General features: G+C 54.3%; 10 protein-coding genes across 10 annotated transcripts; 4 read left to right on the top strand and 6 right to left on the bottom strand.

The window, feature by feature from the left end:
* Positions 1-764: 764 nt before the first annotated feature.
* Positions 765-2,945, top strand: AYL99_03513 (hypothetical protein; the record flags this gene model as incomplete). Its single annotated transcript, XM_018835029.1, has 5 exons — positions 765-1,322; positions 1,390-2,286; positions 2,372-2,546; positions 2,650-2,766; positions 2,833-2,945. 5 exons carry the CDS (start codon positions 765-767, stop codon positions 2,943-2,945), a joined length of 1,860 nt encoding a protein of 619 aa, XP_018694679.1.
* Positions 2,946-3,035: 90 nt separating this feature from the next.
* On the bottom strand, positions 3,036-5,747 carry AYL99_03514 (hypothetical protein; the record flags this gene model as incomplete). Its single annotated transcript, XM_018835030.1, has 1 exon — positions 3,036-5,747. One exon carries the CDS (start codon positions 5,745-5,747, stop codon positions 3,036-3,038), a length of 2,712 nt encoding a protein of 903 aa, XP_018694680.1.
* A 561-nt stretch (positions 5,748-6,308) lies between these two features.
* On the bottom strand, positions 6,309-7,723 carry AYL99_03515 (hypothetical protein; the record flags this gene model as incomplete). The annotated part of the gene is made up of 7 exons (XM_018835031.1): positions 6,309-6,485; positions 6,546-6,798; positions 6,919-7,120; positions 7,206-7,334; positions 7,390-7,481; positions 7,535-7,569; positions 7,628-7,723. The coding sequence occupies 7 exons, from the start codon at positions 7,721-7,723 to the stop codon at positions 6,309-6,311; spliced, it is 984 nt and encodes a 327-aa protein (XP_018694681.1).
* A 736-nt stretch (positions 7,724-8,459) lies between these two features.
* On the top strand, positions 8,460-10,151 carry AYL99_03516 (hypothetical protein; the record flags this gene model as incomplete). The annotated part of the gene is made up of 5 exons (XM_018835032.1): positions 8,460-8,658; positions 8,716-9,065; positions 9,119-9,660; positions 9,711-9,906; positions 9,963-10,151. 5 exons carry the CDS (start codon positions 8,460-8,462, stop codon positions 10,149-10,151), a joined length of 1,476 nt encoding a protein of 491 aa, XP_018694682.1.
* A 160-nt stretch (positions 10,152-10,311) lies between these two features.
* AYL99_03517 (hypothetical protein) lies at positions 10,312-11,800 on the bottom strand (the record flags this gene model as incomplete). The annotated part of the gene is made up of 4 exons (XM_018835033.1): positions 10,312-10,471; positions 10,549-10,994; positions 11,055-11,477; positions 11,534-11,800. 4 exons carry the CDS (start codon positions 11,798-11,800, stop codon positions 10,312-10,314), a joined length of 1,296 nt encoding a protein of 431 aa, XP_018694683.1.
* Positions 11,801-12,184: 384 nt separating this feature from the next.
* AYL99_03518 (hypothetical protein) lies at positions 12,185-13,510 on the top strand (the record flags this gene model as incomplete). The annotated part of the gene is made up of 3 exons (XM_018835034.1): positions 12,185-12,262; positions 12,312-12,554; positions 12,605-13,510. 3 exons carry the CDS (start codon positions 12,185-12,187, stop codon positions 13,508-13,510), a joined length of 1,227 nt encoding a protein of 408 aa, XP_018694684.1.
* Positions 13,511-13,580: 70 nt separating this feature from the next.
* AYL99_03519 (tRNA dimethylallyltransferase) lies at positions 13,581-15,057 on the bottom strand (the record flags this gene model as incomplete). Its single annotated transcript, XM_018835035.1, has 2 exons — positions 13,581-14,906; positions 14,989-15,057. 2 exons carry the CDS (start codon positions 15,055-15,057, stop codon positions 13,581-13,583), a joined length of 1,395 nt encoding a protein of 464 aa, XP_018694685.1.
* Positions 15,058-15,542: 485 nt separating this feature from the next.
* On the top strand, positions 15,543-16,859 carry AYL99_03520 (hypothetical protein; the record flags this gene model as incomplete). The annotated part of the gene is made up of 1 exon (XM_018835036.1): positions 15,543-16,859. The coding sequence occupies one exon, from the start codon at positions 15,543-15,545 to the stop codon at positions 16,857-16,859; it is 1,317 nt and encodes a 438-aa protein (XP_018694686.1).
* A 254-nt stretch (positions 16,860-17,113) lies between these two features.
* On the bottom strand, positions 17,114-19,504 carry AYL99_03521 (hypothetical protein; the record flags this gene model as incomplete). Its single annotated transcript, XM_018835037.1, has 1 exon — positions 17,114-19,504. One exon carries the CDS (start codon positions 19,502-19,504, stop codon positions 17,114-17,116), a length of 2,391 nt encoding a protein of 796 aa, XP_018694687.1.
* A 328-nt stretch (positions 19,505-19,832) lies between these two features.
* Positions 19,833-24,303, bottom strand: AYL99_03522 (hypothetical protein; the record flags this gene model as incomplete). The annotated part of the gene is made up of 2 exons (XM_018835038.1): positions 19,833-24,032; positions 24,085-24,303. The coding sequence occupies 2 exons, from the start codon at positions 24,301-24,303 to the stop codon at positions 19,833-19,835; spliced, it is 4,419 nt and encodes a 1,472-aa protein (XP_018694688.1).
* Between the last annotated feature and the right edge of the window lie 317 nt (positions 24,304-24,620).

Raw genomic sequence — 24,620 nt, forward strand, 5'->3', positions numbered from 1 at the left:
GATGCTATATCAACCTCCAATGATGGGCAGCAAGTCCACGCTTCCACTCAATAGTATCGACGTCCAACGTTCCCGATATACACGCAGGGCGCAAACGACGACGACCGAGCTCGGCTCCTCTTTATCACCGACAGCCCCCAAGAGCAGGTAGTTTTCGTGGCCGGTGAAGCCGTGCATAGTGAAGCGGAAAGTCTATGGAAGCAATTTCTTCCGAAAAGGCTCGCTTATTGGCAACGATCGATGTCTATTGGCTATATCATCCCACCCTCGGAAGCGAGAACGAGAACGAGAGCGGGGAAGAGGCAGGACCACAAATACCAGACGGTAAGCCATCTCGATGTTGACGATAGGCTGAACAGAAGAAACGAGCGTTTGCAGACTGGGAGTGATATCAAGGGGAAGAGGAATGCCGCACTCAAGTACCGCCGCACACACTGATGTCTTGTTGTCGGGTCGGGAGTGATATCTGCTCCTCACGCTGAAGACCCAGAGAGAAGACGCTGGAGATATAAATTCGCCGGGGTGACTGGGGTTTCTCGACGGAGGTCTGACTATTTTTCACGGAGATCCGAGACTCTCTCTCTCTCTCAAAACAGCCGCTTCACATTGCTTTGGAGACGTTCAACAACTATTGCAGTACATTATATTGCAATTAGTCTTCATTTCCAAACGAGTCCTCTTCCTTATATTCGCCCTCCGCGCATCTCCTAACCCACTCCTTCGCAGTCTAACACTCCCGTTCCTCTACGATCACCAGCTCAAGAATGGCCGAGGCCGATCTTTTCGACGTCCTGATCGTCGGCTCCGGCAGCGCTGGGCTGACCGCGGCCCTGTGGCTGACCATCTACAACACGACACACCCACGGCAACAGATCAAGTTCAAGATTCTTGAGCGGCGCGGCGGACCCATGGCCATCGGGCAGGCGGACGGAATCCAATGCCGCACGGTCGAGATCTTCGAGACCCTGGACCTGTCCGAGGACCTGCTCCGCGAGGCCTACCACGTCCTGGAAGTCGCCTTCTGGAGTCCCGACGGGCACGGTGGAATCCGCCGCAGCAACCGTGCGGCCGACACCGCCAAGGGCCTGAGCCACATGCCGCATCTAATCCTGAACCAGGCGCGGGTCAATGGCCTGCTGCTGGAGAAGATGAGGAAGCTGGGCGCTGGCCGGGGCGAGGAGGTGAGCTATGGGTGGACGGTGAAGAGCGTTCGTCTGGACGAGGAGTTGGCGGAGATGCATTCAACCAGTTATCCTTGTACGGTTGTTGCGGTGCGCGATGAGGATGCGAAAGAAGAGATTTTCCGGGCCAAGTATGTCCTGGTAAGTGTTGCCATGGGCACGCTCGGGTCGAGAGTATACCTCCTTACTAAGTTTTGCTTGATAACAGGGATGTGATGGAGCTCACAGTGTCGTGCGCAAATCGCTCGGCTACAAGATGGTCGGAGATAGCACCGATGCCGTCTGGGGAGTGATGGATATCTATCCACAAACCAACTTCCCCGACATACGCCGCAAGGTCACCGTCCACTCCGACTCTGGATCCCTACTGGTTATCCCTCGAGAGGGCGGCTCTCTCACTCGCTTCTACATCGAATTTCCCACAGGCACCAACGTCAAGGAAATCAGACTAGAGGATCTACACAAGAAGGCACAGCAAATCTTCCAGCCGTACAAGATGGACTTTGCCGACACGTACTGGTGGTCATGTTATTCAATCGGCCAACGTCTCGCGGACCATTTCACCAAGTCCAACCGGGTATTTTTGACCGGTGACGCGTTTCATACCCACTCACCAAAAGCCGGGCAGGGGATGAATGTCTCCCTGCAAGACGGCTTCAACATCGGCTGGAAACTCGGGCACGTCTTGACGGGACAGGCCACGCCAGACTTGTTGCAGACGTACCGCATCGAGCGCGGCAAGACCGCGGCCGACCTGATCGACTTTGACCGGTACTTTATGAAGTTGTTTGCGAGCAACAAGGCGAACAACGAGAAGAAAATCAGCCCCGAAGAGTTTCGCGAGGGCTTCATCAAATCCGGCCGGTACACCGCCGGCTTGACTTCGAAATACGAGGATTCCAGCGTGACGTCTAGCGCCGGCAGTACGCAGGAGCTGGCCAAGGAGCTTGTGGTCGGCATGAGATTCCCCGGCGCACAGGTCGTGCGGTACTGTGATGTCAAAGCCATGCAGCTTGCCCGGGCCTTGAAGGCGGACGGTCGGTGGCGCGTGATCTTCTTTGCCGGCCGGATTGGCGACCCCAAGATGCTCCCGAGACTAAACCAGGTTTGTCTTATCTTTTCCAATGCTGCTGCTAGCGACCAGACCGGGAACTGACTCAAGGTGTGTGTGGGTGTGTGTCTCTCTCTAGATCGCAGAATACATGCAATCTCCCAGCGGTCCCGTGCGGAAGTACACTCCCGTGTCGGCGGACATTGACAGCTTTATCGAGCCCATCGTGGTGGTCACGGGCGACCGCCTCCAACTCGAGCAGGAGCAAATCCCGGACTATTTCTGGCCCGTGACCGGGAAGTGGAAAATGAGAGGTAAGGAAGCAAGAACTGTTCTATACACATTGAACAGAAATGCCAGCCAGTCGATCGTATTCTTTTTGCTGACTTTTTATCTTGTCCCGCCCGCCTTCAAAAGACCTCCACAAAGTATTCGTCGACGACGAGCACTACAACTCGGGCCACGGCCACGCTTATGAGAAGTACGGCGTCGATCCGGAGACAGGCGCCACCGTGATTGTGCGCCCTGACCAATGTACGTTACACAATCCAATGCCTCGCGTGAAGAGCTCCCCGACTGACTGACCACGCTTTTTTCTAGACGTCTCCAAAGTGATTCCCATCGACGACACCCAGGGAATCGGCCGGTTCTTCGACGGATTTTGTGTCTCGCAGCAAGAGCAGCAGCAGCAGCAGCAGAACGGTCATCTGTAAAAAAAAGGAACAAGAAAAATCTTCGAAAAGTGTGGTTGATTGGCCGAGGGAGAGCGAGTGTTTTGCGCCCCCAAAAAATATGCTATAGATCTATTTGTTTATGTTTGAAGTGCCAGATGGTTCTGTCGGATCGCGCCTTGTCCGCCGCCACGGCTGCAGCAGCGACCCGACACAAACTGCATTGACGAGGGTGTGCTGGCCCACGACCCAGGCCGCCGTGTAGAGATACTTGGGGGAGAACACGGTCCAGATGAAGAGGTGTTCGCGCAGTACCATACAGGCCAACATGACCGCCAGGGCATGAATACAAGAAAACGTTGCCAACGCCGTGAAGAGAAAAGAACTGCTACTCCTCGCAGCAGTACCAGCAGCAGCATCACCACCGGTGAGCTGGACCGTGCTGAACAGTTGGCATATGGCAAAGGCCCACCAGATGGGGCCGACCCAGTTGCTGATGAACGTGAGCATCCCCACGGCGGCCACGTTGTAGCCGCTGACACCGTTGTACGCGTTCGACAGGTCGATGGTGGCGATGGAGTTGGTGCTGCCGAAGGTGAAGAACGAGGCGTACTGAAACAAGAGGCCCAGGACGGTGATCTCGCCGACGGAGCGCGGCCGGCCACGTTGCCGCAGCAGGTGCAGCTGCAGGTGGAAGAAGAGGAACAGCGGCACGTAGACGGTGCGCGACTGAGTGATGAGGAACAGCGAGAGCACGTCCTGCAAGGCCGGCAGGAAGCGGCGCACATGGGCGGCGCTCGTCCACGGCGCCTCGTAGTACACGGCGCAGGCAAGCAGGTGGGCCAGGCCCAGGAAGACCACGCGGGCCATGCTGACCAGCGGATAGGCGGCGACGAAGCCGACGAGCGGGTCGAGCAGTGGGAAGGAGGCGAGCAGCTCGGGCGCGTCGGCGGCCGTGAAGGCGATTTTGAACAGGAACGCCGAGATGGACACCAGAGCCGGCAGGACGCCCATCTGCGGCGAGCCCATCCACACGCCGGCGCGCCGGCTCAGGTTGCGCGAGGGCACCGCGTACGCGAGCATGACGAGCGCCCAGAGCAGCCAGGCGTTGGGCGTGATGACTTCGCCGAGGATGTCGGCCTCGCCGGCATACTTCTGCCCCGTCTGTCGCCAGCGCCGGGCCACGCCAAACAGGAGGTACGCGATCGCGGTGCCCATCGTCGGCCCTTCCAATATAGGACGACGAGCACGTGTTCCCCCGGCGTCGGTCATCTTGAACCTGCTGTCCCGGCAGTGCAGAATGAAGAGGTAGCCAGCAAGGGTCCAGTACCAGAACTGATGTTCTTCCTCGACGTAGCTGCTGGCGAACATGGTGACGGCGTAGGCGAGCATGATGACGACCAGGATCACCCCGTCCACACCGGCGCCTAGAGCACCCTGTATGAAGCTGGGTATGCAGAGGGCCAGTGCCAGCGTGCTGAGGCCGATGCCGACCTGCATGCTGGTCAGGTCGTAGTTACTGGCCGTGCCACTGAGGAGGGTTTGGGCTTTGTACAGAAAGGATTTGAGATGCGTGGTCGGTGGAACAAGATGGGGCTGGTCAGTGCGGACCGCTTGATGCTCGGTTGCGACATGCCGCCACAGACAGGCGAGGACTTCGGCGTCCTCTCCGTCGGTGATCGAGCATTCTTCTTCAGTCGACGGGGACACCTGACTGAACTCCTTGGGGAATGTCGCCTGTGCAATGCGCAGAATCTGCTCCGCATTGCGGTAGAGTAAAGCGTACTGGTCGTGAGGCTGGGTCCAGAGCTCCAGCAGTCGCGGCACGATGACCCCGAGGTTGTTGAGCGGGATTGGAAATCCCAGCAGGGCCGCAAGCGTGGGGACGATGTCGGATTGTTCGACCGTGTCGTAGTAATGGTAGTCCACCGCGTCGTCGACGGGGCAAGATTGCCCTTCGAAGGCTGACTTGAACTTGGGAGAGATGAATGTGAGAGCCGTGGAGACTTCTCCCGGGGAGGACGCGCCGTGGTTTCCACCCTCGTTCATGCCATGGTCGCCCAGCAGGACCAACAAGCACGACTGGAGGTGGTCGTAGCTCTCCAATTTCTCATAGATGTCCCTGACGATGCCGTCCATCTCGGCCTGTTTGGCGGGCATCCTCGGTCCCTTGGGCCCCGTCTTGTGCCCGATGTGGTCCAGGCCCAAGAAATGGAGGGTCATGGCCGACCAGTCCCGGTTCGCCAGCTCGGCAGGGATGTGCCGGGTAACGTTGTTGTCGACCTCGGTGAAGTCGGAGACGAAGAAGCTGGTCGTGCCGTCGGCGCGCGCGAAGAAGCCCGGAAACAGGCGCAGCCACGTGTCGTCGCCGTACATGACGAGGTTGCCACCGCCGCCGTCTTTGGCGCGCAACTGGGCCAGCCAGGTGTCTTGGTCGCGGAGGGTCGACGTCGTGTCCGACTCGGCGAAGTTCAGGATCAGGTCCACGAAGCTGGGCACGGAGCCGGTCGTGATGGCTTTGACGCGCGGCATGGTGATGGTGGGCGCACTGGCATGGCCGGTGAACGGGACGGCCGCGCCCGACCGGATGAGACTCTGGGTGAAAGTGAAGCTCGAGGTGTTCCCGTAGACGAAGTCGCTCCGTAGGGCGTCGACGACCATAAAGATGACGCGGTCAAAGGGGGACGACCGAGCAACGCCCGTGGCGGCTGTGGCAGCGGGCCATGTCGCCAGCCCCGGCAAGAAGGCTTTGTGGGGGAAGAATCCCTTTGCAAAGATCACCAGGGCGGCAATGAGGATGATGTTGGAAAGCCCGAGCACGGCATTATGAAGCCTGTTGCTCATTTCCTCGATGGGGGTTGCGATGCGAGTTGACGGGGCAATGTGAGTGACACCGGACGTACCAAGTTCTTACACCAACAGCTGGTCGTAACTTGACATCATCTTGAGGCCCATGTCATGGATGTTGAATGAACCAGTCTCCCAAGAACCTCCTCCAAAAAAGAAAAACACACACGAAGAAACTAGGAGCAGCAAAAAGGAGGTGAAAAGTTACAGAGTGTTCACAGTGTTCTGGGCCTTGAATTTACTTCGTGGATGCCAAGCGAATGATCCACCGTAATCTACAGTATGAGATCGGTCAGTTGTCGACTCTGTAATAATATACGATACAGGATACATGTTTCACTTGGGCATATCGGGCATAGCATCATGAACTCCCAGCAGGCTTTTCCAGGAGGACGAGTCTCCCTCGTGATATCAAACGGTTAGCAACGCCAGGATCAACCCTCAGCTAACGGGGGTTTCTGTCCATACACAACATAACTATGTGCAAAGTCAGTTAGTAGCCATCACGGTCAGAAGGTGTGATGAAGAAGGCTTGTTCAATCCCGTGCAGACTCCTACTTACAAGTCATACTGCCCGTGAATCTTCGGGTTCCTCATGTCTCTCCTCGCCTCGGCGAGCAACGCCTGCACCTCTTCAATCGACCATGGGTCGGGCTCAGTCCTCACGAGGCACCCAATTGCAATGCCTTCCATGCCCGCTTGGAACTGAAGGTAATTGCAGATTCCAACTTGCTTCTGCAGATGGATAGCTCACTGGGTCAGCAAATGCCTGCGCCATGGGCACATCTCACTCACGTATGTGGTGTCCTTAGGCCACGTGCCCAGCGGAATAGGTAGTTTCACCACATGTACATTGATGAAGCCGGCATCTCGAAGCCAACCCTCGAGCTTTGGACCAGGCTGAGAATCGTAGCCTGCGGCAGTCCGGCGGCCACAGGTGTAGTGATGAAATTTGTAGAGGGCTGATTCTTCAGGCAACGAATCATCCTTTGAATACATCTTCGTGTCCCAGTCTTGGAACTCAGCCCACCCGCCGGGCTTCAGGTTCCTGGAGTATCCACTTCGTCAGTACCCATGGATATATTTGCGTGCTTGCGGTAAGCCACCTCATATTGATGTATTGAAGGCCGTGGAGCTATATCAACAGAACAAGACCAATGTAACATACTGAAAAGATTGTTGCACCAGGCGCGGCCAATCTCGAACAGAAGACGCCAGGTATCGCCCATGAACATAATCAAATGGTACGTGCTCGTATGCCCATTCCTCCTCAAAATCGTCAATGATGAATTTCAGATTCGGGGGCACGAAATTCGGCTGTATAGGAGTGAGGTCGGTTCCAATGACTTCTGCCGTGGGATACTGATCGGCTGGGCGAGTATTGTCAGACACCTGGGACGACAATGGAGATTCCCAACTTGCCAAAATCGAGGGCCCAGTTGCCTGTCCCCGTACCGAGATCAAGCACTCTCTGGGGTTGTGATCCGATGGGAGCAAAATGAAGGCGACTCCCGAGAAGCCAAAGCATCAATGCGTGATGGAGATCCAGCCTCTTGAATTCCTGCTCGTCGCTGGGCAACATGTCTGAAAAGATTTTATTATCGCAATCCACAAGGAGAAACATATCGGTGAGACGAACTGCTCTTCTGATCCCGAAACGTGTGATAAATACGGCCGTATTGCATCATGAACGTATTCACCGACGACGTAAGGGACGCCGTATAGGCAGATCTGATCAGGTTAGTCGAGCATGTCCTTCTCGACGCCACGAAAAGACGAGTTACATCTCATCTCCATATGCTGAGTCGCGCTCTGTTGCCTGGATTACCCATTAGCCAGGCCTTGTTCGAAGGCGATCTTCGAAAGGGAGAATTTACCTCTTCATCCACGAGTATGGTTACCTCCTCTCCGACATCACTGTCACCGGAGGCGGGGCTGTGCGCCTCGTCCTGCTCAGCGCTGGGGTTGGCCATAATGGATATGATCTGGAGTGTGGGTGTTGAATGGTGGGCGACGGACGGTCCATCAGCATATGAATCATTGGAGGGAACAACCTAGCCACCCAAAGCGCCAGTCAGGTTCGGATTCCAAGCCTCGAGATGTGTTTTCGAGCCGGGTGTTTGTGGAGTGTAGGTACCTCCTGAACGTGGTCTGCTCTGCACATGCCGACTGCAAAGGGATGCAAGTCCGCCGTGAGTTCTTCGTGGGGCTGCCACGTTTTAGGGGCCCCTCCATGCAGACCAGACGGGGAGGTAAGATGATGTCCTTCCGAGTGGCTGCCGTGTTGCTTAGAGCCAGTCTAGGGGAGACACTTCGTAGTTGGTCTTCCGGACGTGCATGAAGCCGCCGCAGCCGTAGCGCGTCAGCTGCAACCTTAGGCGGCGGCCGAATGCTTCAGCGAGGGAAAGTCTGCCCGAAGGGCTTGCATCCCTCATGCCATCACCACCAGCGAACAGAAATGCGGCCGAGATCGAGGACACTACTGCAGAGGGATTTGGAGAGGTAGAGAAAGGACCTGCCAGGATGGGCGTCCTGCAGTTCCTCCTCCACAAATCCGCCAGTCGCCCGGACTAACGCCTATCTCCTCCAACGTACGAGGTAGGTTATATATGTACCGCCCGACGGCCCGATCCTTCTCTGGGGAGGAGATCGAAGTCAGAAAGATTGAGGGAAAGAAACGGAATTGATTCTCCTGGACTTACCGTTGACATGTACAGAGTCTCAGCCTTGATTGGCCTGTCGGCCTTATTTCTGGCGTGGTTGCTGTACTTCTGCTTCTGGTCTGCGACCAGCAGGCTCCCCGCTGCCCCCGGACCATGGCTCGCACGTTTCACCCGTCTGTGGTATCTGAAGGCCCTGGTCAGAGGGGATTTTGAGCAAGTGAACATCGCCTTGCATAGGAAATATGGTGTGTGGTTGTACGCCCTCTAATCGGCCATCATGCCTCTGATATGATTTGGTATAGGCAAAATCGTGCGCCTCGAGCCCAACTCGTACAGCATCGATGACCCTGAGGCTATCAGAACCATCTACACCATCTCCAATCCCTGGGTCAAGTCGAGCTGGTATGGGCCGTCTTGTCCTCCTGGTACCACCACCAATTTCAGCACGCCAGACAACAAGGATGCTGCTCGATTCCGCCGTAACTACGCACAGGCCTTCTCCATGTCGTCGATACTCGCATTCGAGCCATTGATCGATGAATGTGGAGAGCTCCTGATCGAAAAGCTCAAGACCTTCGCCAAGTCAGGCGAGACCGTCGACCTGACTCACTGGTTTTCTTGTTGGGCGTTCGATTGCCAAGGTCACATAACGGTGTGCTCTTCCGAAAGCTCTGAACGCCGGCGGGATTCGCTGACGACATTCAGTTCTCCGAACGTTTTGGGTTCCTTGTCAAGGGTGAAGACATCGGAGGCATCTGCGAGAGTCTGCGTCAACGGATGTCCTATGCGGCTTTCGTCGGGGTCTATCCGGAATTGCACCCAACCTTATTCAAAATCGTCAACTGGCTCGCCGGGCCGGGCACAGGTAAAGTAGACTATACCATCTCCTACACCCTGCAGCGTATCGCACAACGGAAGGAGGGAGGAGAGAAGTTCGACAGAAAGGACATGCTTGCCCAGTTTCTGGCCGGTCAGCAGAGGGATCCCGCCAATTTCTCCGACTGGGATGTTCTCATTGGAGCCTTTGGCAATATCGTGGCGGGCGCTGATACCACGTGGATCACTCTGTCCGCCATCATATATTTTCTGTTGAAGAATCGGCGGTGTCTTGACAAGGTGCGCAAAGAGATCGACGACATGGTGAAAACAGGGTCAATTTCGGATCCCATTTCATTCCATGAGTCCCAGCAGATGCCTTACTGTCAGGCGGTGATAAAAGAAGGACAGAGACTGTATCCTGGCACCGGGTAAGATGGGATTTCCATCCTCCATTCAGCGTCACTTACCTCGTTCCCAGGCTGCCATTGTTTCGCGTTGTCCCCAAGGGTGGTGCGATGATCGCTGGAACATACTTCCCTGAAGGAGCAGTGGTCGGCATCAACAATTGGGTCGCCCACTACAACAAGGACGTCTTCGGTCCTGACGCCGATGTCTTCCGGCCAGAGCGCTGGCTCGAGGGTGATACCACGGCCATGAACCGCTATTACATACCCGTAAGTTCCTGGGTTTCCCAACAGATGAAATGAGGCGCTGATGGGGCACGGTGAAGTTTGGAGTCGGTCCCCGAGCCTGTCAAGGCCTGAATGTTGCCTTGATGGAGATGTCGAAATTCGTCCCGCAGCTCGTCCGCCATCTCGATTTCGACTTACTCAGCGAGTGGAAGACCGAGAATCGGTGGTTAATGTTCCAATCCAACATCAACGTCAAGGTCAAAATGAGAGATTCGCAGGTTCGATAAACTGAGCTTAGTTCGTCTGCCAGGGGAGAGGCAGTTAAGTAGCAGCACGCTGCTGGACATGCCCTTTTTTTTTGCTGCAATGGAAAGGAGAAAGAAAGTACAGGGCCAGGGACATTGACATGCAGATTCCCCACCCTGGAAGCAAGTAGTATATGTACTCTCATCGTGATCTGACTGCACCCTGGATAACCATTGCCAAGACTTCAGAGAACAACAACAAACTGGAGGCCATGTCCATCACAGCCACTTCCATTGCGGATGCCAGGACGTAGTGCTGGCCACCAATCGTAGATCCACTCTTGTGCTTCTTGGAGAATGCCCTGAACTGTGGTATCGTCAGTAAATGACACTTGTGCGCGTGGATTATGCCAGACTTGCCTTTTTGGCCCAATCAAACCTTTTCCACTTCATGTCTCCTTTGCTGGATTGTGTCCCGTACACGCCATCCTTATCGAGCAGCGTTTCAATGCCATAGGGTTGTCCCTTGACCTCAATGCCATGCTGTAGAGCTTCTCTGATCATGGCCCCACGCCAGCTTAGTTCGGACACGCCAAGGTCGCCTGGCCACTCTCGAGTGTTGTTGTACAGAACACCCAGCACGAGCCCAATGTTTTTCACCGGCGAGTCGGCGCCCAGCAGTCCTGTCTTTTCGAAAATGTTCAGGGTCGCGAAGACAGCGCCTCCTATCATTTGAAGCCTCTCCAACGTCGTACCGGGGTCGTCACTATGGAACCAGGGTAGCGGGTCGTTGAGAAGCCAGGCGAACCCTTCAATTATTGACCACAACCTCGCAGGCGCGAAGGCCGTCTCGCGTTCGGAGAACTCGCTGTTGAAAGATAGAAGCTAACCATGGAAGGCTCAGCAAAAGCCGCAAGGAGCCATCGCTTCCAAAGCTGGACTCACCTGGTTTTCCATCACTTCTTGAAACCCATAGGCATTGTAATCAGAGCCAAAGTACTCCTCAACCTCATCTTGATCTCGAACGCGCACCTGCCATTGTAAGCGAGCTACCTCCTGATACCCCATGGTTGTAAGTATCCACCGATGCTCAGGAAGCTCAGAGGCAGGGCGCTTGCAAATACAACCCTTTCTGCCACAGTGGGATTTGCGTTGACCATCCTCGCTGGTGGCCCCAGCTGTCACCTCCGCGTCGCCTTTTTCTTCATCGTATTGTTCATTGTACTCTTCATCCTTCTCTTGAATGAATTCTTCAGGGGTACCATCATCCAGGTTACCTGCCCATTTCTCTGCCGCAATGTCCTTCAACGGTCTGCAGAGCGTTGTGTACTTGAACCAACGTCCAGCGGATTGTGCAGCGGCAGAGCCCTTTCAAAGTCAGCACATAATGCAATAAGCATCCTCTTTGAATGTTTCAGACGCACCTCTCTGGATGTAAGCTCTGATGCAGTCACAGAAGTGCGGCTCCGGTCAGATTCCTCAAGTCGTCGCACGAGCACGTCTTTACTGCCATTGCACGGCAAATTGCGTTCTTGAAGCAGCTGGGAAAGTTCGAGCTTCTTCATACTCGCATAGCCACCAGTCTCATTTTCTTCCCCTGCTGCTGATTGTTGTGATGCTCGTTTGGAAGGTGGCTGTGTTTGGGCAGCATTGCCATCTACTTGGCTCAAAGCCCTTTTGTTGCCCGCCATATCCTACTAGAAGAGGTATGTATATTGGGCAGGTACCTAAGACGTCACGGACGTTCAGAAGGTGGAGAAACGATTCAACGGTGAGTTTGTTTCATGTGGTCCAGAGAGCTCACAGGAGCCCCCTGGTGCTAACCCAAATCGCTCGACGCGTCTACTGTTCTTGTCGATAAGACGTGACGTCGATTTCACTACGGGGCGCGAATGGATCGCGCTCTCACGTGATTCTAGTTTCCATCAATGTAGCCCTTTCCGCTCATTCTTTCTGTCGGTGTTCGGGCATAGTGGCTGGGATATTCGTTCTACCCTGTGGCAGGATCTTTCACAAACCGCAGTGCCGGACGATATGATTCCTAAGGAGGCTTCGGTGACAACTGGGCCGCGGTAATGGCTCAAAAACACAACTTCAATGTCGAGCCAGTGGCTCGTTTCACGGGTTTGAATGCGGCAATTCGAAGGCCACGCGTACGTGGGCTCCAATACATCTTGATAACGCGATCTGAGAGAGATTCAGGAAATCGCATACTTTTCCTATGACGAAGACCATAACTTTCGGCTTGACGCCTCGAGCCTGCGTTACTACTACCCACCTGCACTGCCCTGCGATCTCAGCAAAGGGTTTGAGACGTTCCGGCAACTCGATGATTCTGACGATGACCATCTGGATGGTCTCCTGGAAGCGATCATAGCGTACGAGAAAGAGAAGGGCTCCAAAACGGAAATCGACGTTGTGACATGGAGAGGAATGATGACCAAGGTGTGAAGTGCTTGATATAACTGCCAAAGACTCGCTCATCGCCTCGACAGTTGATGATAGTTCCCTTCTCCAAGTTGGATGACTGGGAAATGAATGTCACCTTATTCCAAGGCACCCTCTTTATCGAGGAAAATCACACCAAGAAAATTTCCTCTCGCGAACAACAGTATTCATCTGCGGGACGACCGGGAGCAATGTCCCAAGACCTCATGAGCTTCTGGGGATACAAGTTCGAGACTGTCTCCCTGATGCCAGCCTCATGGCCTGAAACTTCTCGAGAGTACATTGAATCCCGAGAAGATCTGATAGTGAGCAACTACGCTCAATATTGCTCCATCGTCCGGACTGGCTTCGGGAAGGTTAAGATGATTCTCGGTGGAGAAGTGGACGCCGTCATGGCCTTCAAGCCGGAAGACAAATCGCAGCCGATCGACTGGGTAGAGCTCAAGACGACAGCCACCATCACTAACGAGAGAGAGCATATCAAATATGAGAGGAAACTCCTGAAATTTTGGGCACAATCGTTCCTGCTCGGAGTACCCAAGATCATTGTTGGATATCGAACTCAGCAAGGTATATTGGAACGTCTTGAAGAGTTGAACGTGCAGAATATTCCAGACAATATCAAGTTGAAGGGCAGGGGTTTGTGGGACGGACAAACCTGCATCAACTTCGCCGCAAGCTTCCTGGAGTGTGAGCACATGGTTGACTATGCGGCGGACCTTGCTGACTTCGAAACAGGGCTTAAAACTACCATCACTTCTGACGGAGTTTGGCGGGTCCGAAAGCGAGAAAAGTACCCTGTACTGGAGGTCCTCAAGGTCGAAGAGTCAGGGCACGGCGACATCTTGTCCTCGGCTTTTGTCGAGTGGCGGACCACCGGCCTCCAATCTCACCAGCAACATTTGCTGGAGCTGAGAGGCGACACCGGCCTGGAGGCATCTGAACCTCCGTGAACAGTCTTTTGATGGTAGTCATCGTGCCACCGTCAGGCTCCAGTATGGTTAAATCACGTTGGTCCAAACATCAGCCTGGAGAAGTCGATACGGGTACTTGCTGGCTCTCGTCAATTTGCCCGAATGGCACGGACTCGCGGTTGCGGTGCCAGGCGGCCAGTTTCTTGTGGCTGCGACTAGCAAGATGACCTCTCCATTCTTTCCCAGTCATTAGTGTCTTTTGGCACACCGGGCAAGTCCTGGCTTCGCGGGAATCAACGCCATCATCCTCCTCGATCTGTGAAAGTACTCTCTCCGCCATGGTCGAGAGCGAGCTCGGTTTGGGCAGCTCGTCTCCGTTGAGGAATGCGTCCACAAGTGCTTGCGCTGGTTCTGCCACGGCGATATCCCAGCGGATCAGATCAGTGCAGTCGAGAAGGAAAAGCAGATCCAGCCTTCCTGCAGCCTTGAGAGCTTTTGCCAGACGAATTCGAACGAACCGGTTCTGACGCTTAGCGTAGCGTCTGGTGCTCGCCTTGACCGCGTCTATACCGTCCTGCTCCGCTTCCGTTAGTTTGGCAGGATCGCGATCCACCGCTTGATGCGCTTCAAGCCAAAGTTTCATTTCTTTATAGCCAATCGATCCCCAGATACCGCCGGCCAAGTCGAGCGGCTTTGCCTCTTGCCTCAACTCCTCTTCCAACTCTGCCATTTGCAACACCTCGCCGCACAGTCCGGTTGCCACCATGGTGTCAACTCGGTCATTGAGTCTCTGCTTCAACACGGCATCCTCGGCTTCCAACCACAAGAGCAAACTTGGGTAACGTAGATTCATTTTTCGATCATGCACATCGGCACCGTGAATCGTAACTCCATTGCCATCATAGAGCGAAGCTTGACGCTGTTCGGCGTAGATGTCAGAAGCTTTTCTACCACTCTGGAGATATATCTGGAGAGACCGTCGGATCTTGTTTCGGTCATTTGGATGCCACCTCTTCGCCATCTCGGGATCAACTTCCTGGAGTTTCGCAAAGATCTCCTCGGTAGAAGCCGACAGGATGGGAAAATCTTCGTCACTGGCTTTTACATCAGGCTCTGACTGGTGCTCGCTGCGGTGAGGAGTAAGAATGGCGTCCTCGAAGAGCAAGGAAAACGTATAGTAAATCGTCCCGCCCACCACTATTGGCAGTCGGCCCCTGGCTCGAATCTCATCGATAACGCGCGAGCTCTCCTTAACAAACTGCTGCACCGTCCAGAGCTTCTCCTTGAGACCGATGAAGTCGAGCAGGTGGTGGGGGATCCCATTCTGTTCATTCTCTGGGATCTTGTTGGTGATGATCGGAAGCCCCTTGTACATTTGCATAGCGTCACAATTGATGACTTCGCCGTTGAATCGAGTGGCTAACTCCACAGCCAACTATTTTCATGGCGATTAGTTTTCTCTCTCTCTCTCTCACGCACACAGATATCCATTTCTTTCCGTCGAGGGTAGAATTCACCTTTGACTTGCCGGTGCCAGTTGCCCCGATGATCATGATCAAAGGGTCTTTGGGAGGAGAAGACGCCATCTTCAAGCCGCGCCTAAGCGCGAGAGACATAAGCCAAGACCGTCGAGCTTTCCGAATACTCTCTCATCAAAAATAAGTTGGAGTCACTGCCCTCTTGTCCATGGCCACAGCGGCTAGTAGAACTGAAGGTGAAGGCTGACTCCCCGAGAAAGTGATGGAACTCCGTCAGGGCAGTAGCATAGATGTTCGGATTCCTTAGTCGATCGTAAGATAGGAGCAGCTGATTGAGAGGATGAACGATATATGTCTACCGAGTATTCTAACTCCATAGAGTCAAAATTCACATCCGGATGTGAAATCGCGCTTGGGGTGCGTAATGCTCCGCTGAGGTAATAGGTCGGATCATATAAGCGAAAGGCGAAATGAAATTTCCCGCGCAACTGGAAAATGCGTCGTTGCGCATTTCATATTCGGCTTTCGAGATGCCATAAGTGGTTCCGCAGCACCTCTCTTCAATTTCTCACTTTCTGGTCAACTCGTAGACCATGGCTGAAGTCGTCCACGCCCGCACGACGCTCACACCCCGTTCTCCGTCTCGAAAACGTTCAGCGTCCCCAGCAGAAGCAGAGCTCGCCACCGACCCAACCAGCACCGCTGTCACGCAGACGAACAATGAAACGTCTCTCGCCTCGATCGAAGAGCCTCCGGCCAAAAAGACAAAACTGATTCGCCGCAAGCGCCGCCCGGCGCGGCCTCAAGTTGACCCCTCGACGATCAAATCCGAGCCACCTCCGCAAACGGGGACGGTGTTCAACATCTGGTACAACAAGTGGTCTGGTGGCGATCGAGAGGATTCTTACTTGACCACCCATGCAGCCCCTTCGCGGTGCAACATCCGGAACGACTCTGGATGGACGGCAGCAGATAAGACGCCGGGGAGCTACTTCTGCCTATTCTTCGCGAGAGGACTATGTCCGAAGGGCCATGAATGCCAATACCTCCATCGACTACCCACGATATACGACGTGTTCAATCCGAACGTCGACTGCTTTGGGCGGGACAAACACAGCGACTACCGAGACGACATGGGTGGTGTGGGAAGTTTCATGAGGCAGAATCGCACGCTATATGTGGGGAAGATCCATGTGACGGACGATATCGAGGAGGTCGTGGCACGGCATTTCCAAGAATGGGGGGAGATTGAACGCATCCGCGTTCTCACCAACCGCGGCGTCGCTTTCGTCACGTACGTCAACGAGGCGAACAGCCAGTTTGCGAAAGAAGCCATGGCTCACCAGGCGCTGGACCACAATGAGGTATTGAACGTTCGATGGGCCACGGTGGATCCGAATCCGCTCAGCCAGAAGCGAGAGGCCGCCCGGATCGAAGAGCAAGCCGCTGAGGCCGTCCGGCGGGCGCTGGGTGCGAGAACGGTCAGGGAGATCGAAGGACGCGAGACGAGAGAGGAGAGGGACCAGAGGCGCATCGAGAGCAGCTATGGACTGGAAGGATATGAGGCGCCGGAGGCGATTTGGTCCACGCAACAACAGCAGAGAGAGCTCGAAGGGCAGAAGTTGGGCGAGAGGGGGTTGCTGGAGGCTCCTCCTGGCCCGGAAGCTGGCCCGGAGCAGCAGGGTTCGTCCACGGAAAGACATACTGCGGCTCCAGAAGCGCCTACATCACAAGCAGGCCAGGAAGGGAGTAGCAATGGTCAAGCCCCGCAGAACGGCATCTTGTCCGGTTCGACGCTGGTGGCTCTGAAGGGATATACCGCGGGCGCAGGGTCTACCCGGGCGTCAAAACCTGCTGCATCAGCCGGACCACTTGTGGCGTACGGTAGCGACGACGAGGACGAAGATTGAATCCGCGTTGGCATTAAGAGATTCATCAAATACAAAAAGACAATAACAAGAGAGACGCTTTTGACGTGCATGTGGTGCCACTTCCTCGTAACTCCCATTTCTATTTCAGATGTATCTATATAGATATATTTACTGCATTCCTTTTTGCGCTTTTATCCCATTCGCGACGCTCATTTTATTGTAACTTGCTTTTTCTCTCGACGCCCATACATGAAACCAACCTGACACGAAGTGCGGATCGCGCGAATGATCTTTCATAGTTCGCCGTGCTGGATCCCTTCGCCGCCGGAATTACTTAGGTCGGGCATCCTCATGATGACCACGACCAGACTCGTCCAGCCGGTGAAGTGCTGCGTGCGCTGGCCCTCGCCTGTCTCCGGGTTATACTGCTCCCAGGCGAAGCCGGTGCGGTCCCACTCGTTGAACACGGTCTCAACCAAGTTCTTGCGCAGGTCGGTGTAGATCTTGATGGCTTGGGTCTTCACCTTGACTGGCGGGGCGGGGTCGGTGGATCGGACGAGATCGAGGAGCGATTTGAGGATGAGGTAGTTCATGTTGACCCAGATTGGAGAGCGCCAGTAGTTCTCGTCCGTGCCGTAGAAGGCGTCGGATTTGGAGAGGGAGCGGATCCCGTAAGGGGACCACAGCTCCGAGGGCGATGAGATCAGGTCGAGCACGTCGGGTAGGTGAGGGTGGGTGGGTGGTAGGAGGCCGGTCATGAAGGGGAAGAGGGAAATGTAGCCCTTGTGACAGACGTGCACGGAATCTTCGTAGTCGTCGATGGTGGCGTCGCAGTAGCATTTGTGTTCCTTTGACCAGTGGAGGTCGTCGATGTTGCGGAGTATGGCTTTGTGTTGCGACGTAAAGTCGGGGATGTCGTCGGCCTCGGAAAGCAAAGTGGACAAACGCACGAGAACACGCGACATCATGCCCACCCACGAGATGAGATCGGTGTGGAGTTCGCCCGGATGAGGAGGTTGAGGGCGCGGGTAGTCGTCAAGTCCAGAAGGGAGGATGTGTTGTGGTGTCCGTCCACGCCATCGATATGCTTCTTTGGTGGAATAAGCCTCGCGATCGTAGGATTTGATGTCCCCAAATTGCGTGCGGCGAAACCAGTAGTACTGGCGTTTGAGCAAGGGGTACAGGGTCCGGAGCTCACTTTCGATGTGACTTTTGGACGTAGCGTGTGTGGGACTGGACATTTTGTCCATCAGAATGTCGATGATGAGGAAGAGCGTGGGTGGGTTGGCGTAGTGCGGGTATTGGACTTGGAATTCTGGAGGCACTTTGCTCCGTGCTTCAGCGCCGAGGATCTGCTCGCGAGCAATCCACCCGTCCTGATCCATGAGGTTGAACCATGACTTGACGATGTCGATCGTAACGTCAAGATCCCAGTCCGCGATGGGGATGAGATGGAACCCCTCGTCCCATAAGAACCCACGGGGGAAGAAAGGTCTGGAGGGCACGCTGGTGAAGAGCTCGGCGGGAGGATCCTTGACAATCTCCGCTCGTGCGCGTGCAGCCGCAGTTTCGTCCCAGAATCCTTCGTTGTCCTCGTCGTATTCTGGAGCATAAGATCTGTCAACCAGGGAATCCCCATAGAAGTATCCAATTCCGCCGAACAAATTGGAGAACATGGACGCGGAGAAGTCGGTGTAGATAGGTTTGGTAAACGGCGGCAACGGTTTGAAGACCTCTTTGAACTTCTTTTTGAATTCAGTCGAGGAACCCGAGATGGATTTCGTGAGAGATTCCGACGACACCGCAGGGCCAGAGACAGATTTGAATTGGATATCGGTCTCAAAAGCGCCAACAAATATCTTCTGGACCATGTGGAAATTCCCCGGACCAGGCTGCCGCGGGATAGAGAAGGCCTGCCACGGAGGTGGCATGTTCTCTTGGCCATGCTGCTGTACGAGACCATCGATCTCGGACTTCATGCTTGCGAAAACAATGTTCTTGGCTTGCCAGATGGCATCCGGCGGTATTTGCAGGCTGCACAGAAGCGGCCTGTCGAGTGGCTTGGAATCCCACGCCGGGTGTGTTTTGTATGGCAAGAGGTTCTCCGACGAATCTTCGAAGGAAATGTCGAATTGCCCAAGCTCAGTTGTCTCGCCATGCAGGGTCACCAGTTCATCTTCCTCGTCCGTGTTCGTGAATGCGAGCTCACCCAGTCCTTCCATGCCAGCATAGAAGATCAAAGTCGTGACCAGGGTAGCGGGCGCATCTTCTCTTGGGACGCCCTTTATCCTCGCAGCCCAGTTCCCGCCATGTTCTCCGCCAGGAGTCTTCACAAAATCAATAGTCAAATCAATCTGGTTCCCCGTGTCGTGTATAACTTGTCTTCCTCCCTTTCGAACATCATACTCTTCCCAGCCATAACCGGCCATTCCCTCATGCTGCTCGCAGGTGTGACGGAAATTGAGCTGGGCGGTGCCATAGTTGTCGGTGTTGGCCCATAGCAAACCGGTCAACAGGCTGTTGGGAACTCGTGGTCGGACCCCAAAGTAGAGGTTTGGCCGGTAGGGACCCCATAGCAAGGTATCGTTCGAAGCGTGTGCAACTAAAGAGTAAACTGAGAGAAGGGTGAAAACAAAGATGCGAAGTCGCCAGAGAACCACAGACCCGCTCGCATAGCTCAACATCCTGCCTGATGGCTACTTCTGAGCCTCACCTCGACTCAGTCGCCATTGGTATTGATTGGGTTTGGAGAACACATTTCTTGTGGGGGGGACATGTGGCCTCGAGGAAATAATATCGACGGCGACGTCAGGGGCAGCGGTTGGACGCCTAATGCGCAACCGTACAGTTACTGCGGAGCACACCGTATGGAGCAGCACATTGAATATGGTTATTAAGGGGAGCATTGCCTCTCGTTGTACAGAACATCTCTCGCCTCACACGGACAGCACGAGCATCAGAATCTGTGAAACTGGGTATCTTGATTGTTCAAAGCACACGACGTCTCCCAAGCTATCTACTCTTCGCCATCTTCAGCCGCAAAAAGTTCACCAACTCCACCGCCTTCACCTCGTCCTCAGAGCGGGAGGGGCCCCGGACCTTCAAGTTCCTCTCTCCGAGCGCCCCTCCCCTCACGATCACCAGCCAGTATCCTCCGGCATTGTGGCTGCCGTAGCTCATCTCTAGCTCTTCCAAGGAGTGGAACTCCTCGGAGAGCTCGGCCTTGAGCCCGGCGGCCCACAACGACGACAAGACCTCCAAGCACGAAGTCTTCAGCGCGTTGGAGTCGAAGCTGGTGACCAGGATGTCACATCTCCTAGCCACTGGCTTCGACTCCGCCGCGGCGGTCGCTGTCGTCTTAGACGACTTGCTCGCTTGGGCGGAGATCTGGCTGCGAACGTACCCGATGAGGTCTACTATGTTAAGGCGAAACCCCGCCGCACGGGCATTGCCTTTATCAGACTTGGTCTGATACTCTTGGACCAGGGCGTCGTACCGCCCGCCGACGGCCAGAACTCGCCGCGAAGCGCTGTCCGCGCACTGGAAGAGGAGCGACCGCCGATACAGATACTCCGAGTTGTTGCTGAGTGGCGCGATGAGGATCTGTGTCTGGACGTTCATGCGTTGGAGGTACTTCGTGACCTCATCCAGGCGGCCCAGGAGCGGCAACGCCTTGCTGAAGTGGTCGGAGTCACCAAACAGCTTGGCCAGCTTTGTGCGGACCTTTTCCAAGTCTCCGTCGAAGTTGAACCGCTTGAGATCCGTGACAGACGTCTCTGGGATGTTGATGGCGGGACTGCGCAGCTCTTCACGTATTTGCTTCCATTCGTGACCCTGGGTGTTGAGATGTGATAGAGCCCGTTTGACATCAGCAGCCTCAACGGGCTTGATTCGGCAGAAGTCGAGGATGAGGTCGAGGAGGTCGGCGTGATTAAGGTAGATTATCCAGCAGCGTGCGGCAAGAGCAGGAAACTCGGTAAGAATCTCGTCAAGCACCTTCAACACTTCAGCCTCTTTCAAGGGCAAGTCTTTGGCACTGTTAGATATGAAGTCAAAGTCAACTTCAGGGAATTGTCTCGGCTGTGAACCTGGTGGAGAAGCCCGATACACCGTGCCAAAGCAGTAAGTTTTACTGGAATTCGAAGGACGCTGTTGTCCAAGAGTGCGAGCGAATGGGAGAGTAAGATCATATGGTAACTGGACAACCAAGCCGGAAGAATCGAGAAAAGTCGCGGCGTGTGGGTAGAACTCCGCCTTTGGGATGATGCTTTGCCGACCGACTTCAACTGCGCCATGGCGTCGAAAGATGGATTTCAGCTGGTCGCAAGTAGATATCCAAAGCATCGAGTCGACAGAGGCCGTGCTCATTGTTGTCGACTTGTCCTCCCAGGCAAGGCTTGCAACGGGGCTGTTTGGGTTTGCAAAGAGTTTCGTGATGAGCGCTCGGTATTCACCGGGGTTTTCTGCCGCCATCCTGTCAATGTAGCGTTGAAATTTCTCATCTTCTAGTGGCTCAGGAATCACGCCGCTGTCGAGGAGCATCTGGGCAGTTGGTCTTCGAGTTTGATCATGATCAATGAGCCGCGCAATTATTTCCCCTTGTTTTTGATGGCTTTCTTCCTTGAAGAGCTGCGGTAAGCGTGGTGGATTTTCCTTGAGCTTGACTTCCAGGGAGATTCTTCGTTCGGTCTGGGTGCTGAATGAGAAGCACATTTCGAAGAACGTGACTCCAAGGGAGTACATGTCGGCACGCGAGTCGTAGCTGCTTCCCGTGTGTTCAAGCTCAGGGGGCATATACCCGACGGTGCCAATATCGAACGATACAGTAGTCATCCCTGGCCTTGACCGCGAGAGGTCTGGCCTGGATGTTGCTTGTCCGTAGCCAGCAAGACCGAAATCACCAATTTTCGGAGTATCGTGTGAGTCGAGAAAGATGTTTTCGGGTTTGAGATCTCTGTGCACCACGCCATGGCTGTGAATGTAGGCCAGTCCCTCAAGTATGCGCCGAAACAATCGCCACCCAGCATCCACATCTTTTGGCAGACCTCCGTTGATTCGATCACGCAATGTGCGGCCATCGCAAAGCTCCATTTGAATATACAGGACGGATGGTTCGTTCTGTGGCATTGAGCGTGACCGAATGTGGCTTGAGGGCGCTTGGGGCGAGTCTTCACTGCGGAAGGGGTCGAGGTTGACACCCTGCGGGGAGTCAGAGTCTGGGGCATCTGAACGCTCGAAAGGATCAGTCGATCCGTGCTCCTCAGATCTCTCCGGCTCTGGATCACTTTCAAATGGGTCGTCGTCAAAGCCGTCGTCCGCACCAATGGAAGGTGGATCTTGATAAGCAAACAGATTACCATCGTCAGAGTCGCTGTATTCTGCACCCTGGTTTCGATAAACTGATGGTTCCATAAAATCGTGACCCAAACTTAAGGGAGCCGTTTGAGGGATCGATCTGGTAGGGACTGCTCGCGGAGCTGTGTCTTCTACTTGTTCGTATGCGCTCTCGTACCAGGCATTGTAGTACCTGACAATATTCGGATGGTTGAGCTTCGCAAGCAGGGTGACCTCTCGTAATATGCTTTCTAGTTCCTTTGTCGACTCACTCTTGATCTTTTTGACGGCGTAATACTGCCCGTCCAATTTGTTTCTGGCACGAACGACTTTACCGTAGCCACCTTTTCCAAGCATGGTAGATTCTTCCCATTCGTTTCGATACCTAGAATTTCCAGGTCTATCACTGTAACGTCTCACACGGCCCGGAGTAGTGAGCGGATTTAGGGACTGTGTTCGGAAGAGTTTGTCATTTTCCTCGAAGAAGATCTTTTTGCTGGAGAGGTGAAACGCTGAAGGGCGCCGGTTCGGATTGGATCGAAACATCTCTTGCAGCAGTCCTTGAGCACTGGACTCAAAGTCGACGTCCTCGAGCACATCCGCGGGCGATGTATATTTAGACTTGACTCCTTTGCCCAAGGCCATCTGCATCACGATCACGCCGAGATCCCATATACAGGTCTTGTTTGTTCGTGCTGGCGCTTCATTGTTTAGCTCGGGAGCGATCCAAAGAGGCAGCTTCTCTGTCTTCGCACCAGACTTATCTCGGACGGCGTCAACAAGTTCTCGAAGTTTTGTCCCGTAACCGTCAGCAAGTTTGACCGTAACTCCTCTGTTTGGGGACATGAAAAGCATGACGTTCCCAGCATGGACTGCGGGATGAACGTAGCCATGTTTGTCGAAGAAGACGAGAGCATCAACGAGTTCTCGAGTCCAAGTGCGGACTTTCGCTGGATTGAGCGGCCCAGAAAGCTCGAGAAGGTCATCAAGGGAGCCTTTATCAGCAAATTCGGAAAGAACGGCTAGGGTCCATTCGCCTGTGCCATTGTCAAGGGTGATATGCTCAATCTTGTAGTTGATCAGGTCGACGACATTCTCGTGATGATGCTCCTTTGAGAATTCCAGGTCTGCTTCAACGATCTCCATACATTTCTGCATGTGAGCCGATGTATTTGCCGTCTCGGGAATGTAGATATCCTTGAGGAGGAGCTGGGGGGCTTGAACACGTTCGGTGTCCACCCGAGGGGAGACGATCGTGATTTTCTTGTCTTTCCGTCTGAGAATGACGACTCTGCCCGAGACTGCCTTGAACTTGAATGGCGTGTTTGTGACTGTATCCTTGCAGGTCATGGTCTGGTCAAACCGGGTTTGTTCTTCTGGGGCATCGTAAAGTACCGCGCCATCTTCCCCAGTGGCTGTGCGAGACAGATTAGACTTTTGGCGACGTTGTTTTTCGCTCTCGACTTGTGAATATAGTAGCTTTTCTTTCTGCTCTGCTTCTTCTGCCTGTTGTCTGCGAGCACTTTCTTCTTTCTCCTGCAGATGTTTCTTGGCCAGAGCTTCTTGCGCGGCACGCTCTTCCTCGAGGCTGAACTGCGTTTTCTTGGCGGCCTTGTCTGAGTAAGTCTGGTCCAGGAAATCCATGATGGCAGTGTTGACCACATAGACGACTTCACTTCCTTGGTTCTGCTTCAGGTTGGTGGCAATAATGTCTTCGATTCGCTTTCTCAGGTCAGGATCTTTAGGCCCAACCTCGACAATGTTGATCTTGGGGAGCACCTTCGGATAGTCGCGTGGAAACTCGAAGATGAGTTTGGCGAAATAGTCACGACTTTCGAGAGGTGAGACCCTGACCTGAAAAGCTAAGTTCTCTTGAGTCTGTTGTCGTGTCAGAAAGCGTCATGTTGAGGGTGCGGTGCGACCAGTTTACCTTCCAGGCATCCTTCCTGCCCCGGATGCGCTGAAACTCGTCAGGATAAATTGCTTTTGTGGCGAGGAACTCGTTACATTGCACTTCGGGGTAACCGTCGAGTTCTTCCTCGAAGTTACGCTGAGATTGTTCAGATGGAGGTGGCAATGTGGGTGTCTGTGGTTGAGGAGGCACCGGAGCCTGCGCTGTGGGATTCTTCCCTTTCTTTTTGGCCGGCATCTTGAAGAATTCACTTCAGATCCCCGTAGGGACCTGGAGACCCGCTCAGTGTTCAGTCCTTGGCCGTACAAGTCTTGGCACGTGGCTCCTCTGGAGCGTTTGCCTGGTAGCCGCAGCGACAGCTGCAACCACCTATATCATCTCTCTGGTTCTCATCTTCGTGGTTTGGTTGTTGTGGTTGTTGGAAAAATGAAAGGAAGATGTTGTTTGGTGAAAGCGTGTGTCTTGAGTCACGACGCAAGGCTCAACCAGCCAAGACATCAACGGGACGGAATTACCTTGTTCCGATATGCCGATTCTCGATCTTTCAACTTGGC

This window comes from Fonsecaea erecta (genome assembly GCF_001651985.1).
Source record: "Fonsecaea erecta strain CBS 125763 chromosome Unknown Scaff3, whole genome shotgun sequence".
Lineage (NCBI taxonomy): Eukaryota > Fungi > Ascomycota > Eurotiomycetes > Chaetothyriales > Herpotrichiellaceae > Fonsecaea > Fonsecaea erecta.